This window comes from Neofelis nebulosa, chromosome 8 (genome assembly GCF_028018385.1).
Source record: "Neofelis nebulosa isolate mNeoNeb1 chromosome 8, mNeoNeb1.pri, whole genome shotgun sequence".
Taxonomy (NCBI): Eukaryota; Metazoa; Chordata; class Mammalia; order Carnivora; family Felidae; genus Neofelis; species Neofelis nebulosa.
Genome location: NC_080789.1, coordinates 74,392,699 through 74,398,698, shown reverse-complemented (window position 1 = coordinate 74,398,698; position 6,000 = coordinate 74,392,699). Strand labels below are relative to the sequence as shown.

The 6,000-nt window shown below is 34.1% G+C and overlaps 1 protein-coding gene across 1 annotated transcript in view; it reads left to right on the top strand.

Annotated features, from left to right (window-relative positions):
• The first annotated feature begins 1,463 nt into the window (after positions 1 to 1,463).
• MUC19 (mucin 19, oligomeric) overlaps positions 1,464 to 6,000 on the top strand; it is a 108,571-nt gene continuing 104,034 nt past the window's right edge. Inside the window, exons 1-5 of the mRNA XM_058682238.1 lie at positions 1,464 to 1,683; positions 1,785 to 1,901; positions 3,677 to 3,727; positions 5,035 to 5,094; positions 5,722 to 5,950. Coding sequence (XP_058538221.1) covers positions 1,476 to 1,683; positions 1,785 to 1,901; positions 3,677 to 3,727; positions 5,035 to 5,094; positions 5,722 to 5,950 — 665 coding nt within the window. The 5' untranslated portion in view covers positions 1,464 to 1,475. The remainder of the gene's footprint in view (positions 1,684 to 1,784; positions 1,902 to 3,676; positions 3,728 to 5,034; positions 5,095 to 5,721; positions 5,951 to 6,000) is intronic.

Below are 6,000 nucleotides of genomic sequence, written 5' to 3'. Positions count from 1 at the left end.
GATCTAGGTATTGATATCTCATTTTTATGCATAAAAATTTCTGAATCATGAAACGTTTTCAATGTACTCTGTGATGTCATTTTATATTCTGGAGGTGATAACTGGTTTAAGATGCTGGTTTAAGATGCTGATAGCTCAAGTATTCCACTCAGTCTCTGTTCCTGAGAAATCCAATTGGATTTCAAACAGTCATTCTTTTATTTTGATATCATTTTGAATTTTCTATTAGTGGGAAGGCCTGGGTATTTTGATTTTGGACTTGAGGGAAAGATATTTGGAACTGATTTTGGTTTTTGAGATTCTGGTTCAAATTGCTGTGGTGACATTGGCCTTAGTGAAAATGGGATAAAATATAATGATGAATCTAGTTCCATGTTTTAGGTGTTGATGTTTAATTTCTGTGCATAAACAATATTTGAATCATAAAATTTATTGGAAAATGTTCTGACAACAATCATTTTACATTCTGCAGGTGGCATCAGTGCAAGAATTAGAGATAGTCTTTTTGATGGCATATCAGAAAATTTGAGATATGGTTTTGAGAAGCTTGGTCAAAAGGGATTTGGAAGCAGAGGATCTGACTGGAGTAAGAGCAGCAGGGAATCTGATGTCAGTGGCTCAGGTAGTCTAATAATCTTGGACTCTGCTCAGGTGAAATCTAAATTGATTTCAGCCTTTCATCTATTATTTTATAACATTTTTATTTCTCTGTTAGTGGAAAAGTCCTCATCCTTTGATTTGAAACATGGCGAAAGGAAACGTGAAGCTAAATTTGATTTTGGAGATTCTGGTTCAAATCGATTTGATGACATTGGCCTTAGTGAAAATGTAATAAAAGGTACCAGAGAATCTAATTTTAGTGGTATGAATGTTGACGGTTAATTTTTTTCTTAAAAATTTCTCAATTATAAAATTTATAATTAATGAATTTAATAATTTATAATTATTAAATATATCCTGTTGGCAAACTTTTAATATTCTGGTAGAAGTACCAGTGCAAGAAGTGGTGGTGAGCATGCTGGTGAAAAGTTTGAATATTCAGGATTTGGTATGTGGGTATTTGGTAAAAAGGAATTTGGAGGCAGGGGATTGACAGAATGAGCAGTACCATGTGTGTTTTGTCTGGATCCTTGAATCTCAGGTCCAATGCCCACAACTTGGGCATTCTCCTAACCTGGACTCTTGGGGAAACTGAAATGGGTTTCAATTTTTTGATCATTTTTAAAAGTAACACTAAGAATTTTCCAATAGAGGGGAGGACTTGGTTGTCTAATTTTGAAAATGGAGAAAGGAAAGGTGAAACTCAATTTCGTTTTGGAGATTCTGGTTCAAATCCAATGGCCATGGTGGTACAGACTTGGATGGAAATAGAGTAGGAGGTACTGGAGGCTATAGTTCCAGGGCTCTAGGTATTTATGGTTAATTTCTGTGCAGAGAAAAATTCTGAATCATGGTATGCATAAAAAATAATTCTCATGACCATCATTTTGTATTCAGCAGGTGACTCAAATGCAAGAAATGGGGATGAATATTCTGGTGGTATCTCTGAAGACTCAGGATTCAATTTGGGGTCATCTGATCAGCAGGGATTTGGAATCAGTGGAATTGGTAGGAATGGAGAGAGTGGCAGTGGAATCGTGGGGGCTGGATACTTGAGTCCTGGATCTGATGTCAGTGGCACAGGTATCTTCACCTGGACTCTGTTCCCAAGAAATACAAATTAGTTTCTTCCTTCTTCATTTCTTTTAATCACACTTTTAATCAATTAATTGATTTTCCATTAGGAGAAAATACTTGGTCTTCTGGTTCTGGAAGTGGTGGAGGAAGGAAGGGTGCAGCTGGACTTGGTGTTGGTACTTCTGGACCAAATGAATTTGGTGAAACTGGCGTTAGTGGCACAGGTACCTGTGATACTGGAAAGGATGTTATTGGGTCTGGTTCCCATGGCCGAGAATTGGGATTTATGTCTGGCGTTTAGAGGGTCAGGATTCTAACATATGTTATAAAATAACAATGAAAATCATAAACATCAATAATGATATAAAAAGCAAGACAAAATCCTGAAATGATAAACTGTATTTAGACGTGATCAGGAAAAAAATCATTTAATATTTTTTGTAGAGCGTGGAATGAATTTTGTGGCTATGATTATATTTATGTGGAGTTGTTTTTGTTGCCTTTATGCAAAATTGATTTGGAGTCACATATGTGAAGAGGTGATTTGTTGGGTTTGATCTTTGTGCTCTGGATCTGGACTTTAAATTATTTTGCAAGTTTATTTCTGATAAGACTAAACAAATTCCATCCTTTTTGAAAATCTCAAAATTTAATATTTCTTCTTAATGGAAGCATTAGAGTGAACAGTCTAAGAATTTGTGGTAGTATTTATTGTGATATGCGGACTATTTTGATTCTTCTATTGGAAAGTCTTGGGTGCCACTAGACTAAGTGATCTCAGAACTGTGGGCAGTAGATTCACTTCTAATGACTTAAGTGATCTGAAAGATATTCAGGATTCATACTTAGAAATCAACTTTGGGATTGATATGTTCTTAAAAGGTAAAGTCTAGTTAGCAAGAGATATACTTAGTGTGGTAATGGCTGACCTCAGTCAGGATTGACTATCAATGAATCTGTTCAGAAAAGGCTTGGTAATAAAGAAATAATAATTCACTTTTGGATTGTTCTTAATCTTTGGACATCAGTTTTGAGGTCAACACTTCAGTGGAACTGAGAAATTTGAGATCACTGATTATTTATTGCCATTGACCTTGTTTAAAACCAGTTAGTAAAATGGTTTAAGAGACACTGAATTTTTAACCCCTAGATCTGCTGCCATTAGCTCAGGTATTCCAGTTTAGGATGTGTTCCTGAAAAATGTATTAAGAAATAGTTGTCTCTCCTCTTTCTGTTGTGGAGTGGTTACCAATCTGAGACTTCTCTGCTGTTTGGATACCAACTTTTGACTGCTTTCATGTGTTTCAAATGAGACAGACTTGTTTTAACTAGTGTTCTTTCCGGTAGTGTATCTAATAGCAGTAAATCTAGTGGCTTTGAAGTGGCAAGTTCTGGATCTGTTGGCATTATTGTCTTAACATTAGACATGTTGAGATGAACTCTCAGTTCAACTAGATCAGTTGTTTTCAGACTTCCAGTTTCTGTGAGTGCAGAATCCTTTGTTCAGTTGACATCTTAAAATGGTAGCTAGATTTTCCAAATGTAAAGCAATTCAAAGTGGGAGTGTGACTGAAACTGGGATAGGAGACCCTGGACCCTGTTTATGCAAACCTTTCTCTTTTCCTAAACACATTTTAAGACAATTGATCTGGAGTAAGTTAATTTGATCATTTCATTTGGTGGCAAGACATTTAATTTTGTTACTCCCACAGGTTGTTAAGTTGATTATATATATATATATATATATATATATATACACACACACACATATATATATATACACATATATATATGTACATATATGTATATATGTATATATATATATATATACATATATATATATATACATATATATACAGCTTCACATTGTTCTAAATCTGCTAGCATTAGTATTGCTGAACTTGGATCCATGGTTTATCCATTAGATTTTAAAAACTTTTTTTTTCATATTTTACCAAGTATTATGTATATACAGACTAACTATTTCGTATTAAAATAGGTGTCACAAGCCCAGCCGACCACAGTACCTCTGCACCACTCTCTACACCAGGTAGTTTGACTTATGACTTCCAGTGCTTAACAATGCATATATATGATGTATGTGTATGTATCTGTGTGTTTATACATATATACATAATTCTGAAATTTAAGTGTTCTGTGGATTATTGATTTACTAGGACATGATATTATTATGTATTTTCCATGTTGAATTGAGCTTCTAAATGCTTCTCTTTGAGTACTAAAGTTTAGATCACCGACTGCATATTTTAAATAATTTCATTAATAAGGTAGATTAAATTATACTTTAAGGGAACCTAAATAAAGCATAATACAACTTCTCCTTTGTCATTTTAGATACACTATTTTTAAATGGCTTTAAAAATAATTTATAAAGATATTATGTTATATTATATTACCTAAGAAAAGACAACTGTAGGGGCGCCTGGGTGGCGCATTCGGTTAAGCGTCCGACTTCAGCCAGGTCACGATCTCGCGGTCCGTGAGTTCGAGCCCCGCGTCAGGCTCTGGGCTGATGGCTCGGAGCCTGGAGCCTGTTTCCGATTCTGTGTCTCCCTCTCTCTCTGCCCCTCCCCCGTTCATGCTCTGTCTCTCTCTGTCCCAAAAATAAATAAAAAACGTTGAAAAAAAAATTTAAAAAAAAAAAAAAAAAAAGAAAAGACAACTGTAGTAAAGGCAAGTGGCCTCAAGATACACAATAAATAACACGTGAAAAATATTTTATAGTTCTATCAAAATATTCATTTGTGTTGTTGTTGCTTTTCTATTCTGCTTGCTTAACTGCTCTAAGATTTCATATAAATTTACTTGGTTACATACAAGGGTCAATGCATTAAAAATAATCAGGGGAAGGTTTCAAGGTATATGAATTTTCCCCTTTGATCAGTAGAATGAAGTTCTCTTCATATATAGATAATTGAATTATTAGTATTACACAGTAGACTGATTTAGTAAAATCTACCTTGGGCATGTTTAGCTAGTGACTCCCAATGAAAGTATGCTAGCAAAGTTCTGTTTATGAAGTTGAAAATATAGTTCTGTAAGGGATACAGCATATGTTAGTAATTGTACATGACTCAGAATGAATAAGCTCATAATGATTTCTGAAAATACTATGGCTAATTGTACCAAAAATATGGTACAATTCAGAGATCATCATGTACATGACTGGCAAATCACAGTTCTCACAAAATCAAATTGTATGATCAGGATAAAGAAACCCACTGATGGCCTTCAATATCAGCTTCTAAATTCCTACGTAGAAACCCAAATATTCTGTATATTTAGAATCAATGTAATGTTTTTAAGTTTAAATAATCTATGCATTATGTTAAATAGAAAAAGGATCCCACATTCCAGAAGCAACTCCGAAATACTCAGAAACAAATACAATTATTGGTAAGTAAAAAGGACTTTGATTTCTACCCATATTTTTATGTCCAAGCCAGCCAGTACCTAACCAATATTTTGAAACTAGTTGTAAACATTTGCCGGTCACCTATCCATTTTATCATTTTATGTCTGAATGACTCACATTCATACTATTTTCCTCAAAGATACATATATACACATATGCACATAACACATATACATGAACGTATATAACATACATACATATGCACATATACATGTACATAGAAAAACAATATTCTTTATACTTAATTGATATATGGTAACCAACTCGTGTAACATTAGAAAGACTATTTCTACAAAAAGCAAAATAAACAGGCAAACAGACCACAACTCCGATCATATATACCTCCCCACAGTAGAGACAATTTCCCTTTCCCATAGGAAACAAGATATTTTTATTCATGTTTTGTTTGAGACAGAACAGCAACCTTTGTGTATTCCCAAGGATTCAGGCACTACTTTTAGTGTGTTTTTGCTCTGTGTGAGAAAGAAAAGTACTTATTTAAGGTAGTGGCTGGGAAGAACAGAAACTTTCAGTAATGTTTTATCTTGGTACACAAACACTTAAAAAAAACACAGAACCATGAATATTCTACTCTAAATATTTTGTAGGCGAAGCTTCTACTTGGGGCAAAGGAGCATATAAAGCTTTCAATGGCCGCATCTTTTCCTTTGACTCGTCATGCGCATACACCTTCTGCCGTCATTGCATGGAATCCGGAGAAGATTTCAATATTGAGATCAAAAGAAACAATAATAGTGATATTGAAAAAATAATAGTTAAAATCGACACTAATGACGTCTCTATTTTTGGTGATATCATCCTAGTTAATGAAGAAAGGTAAATGCCACAGTGTTATGGAAAAATACTATAGAATGACTTAAACTATC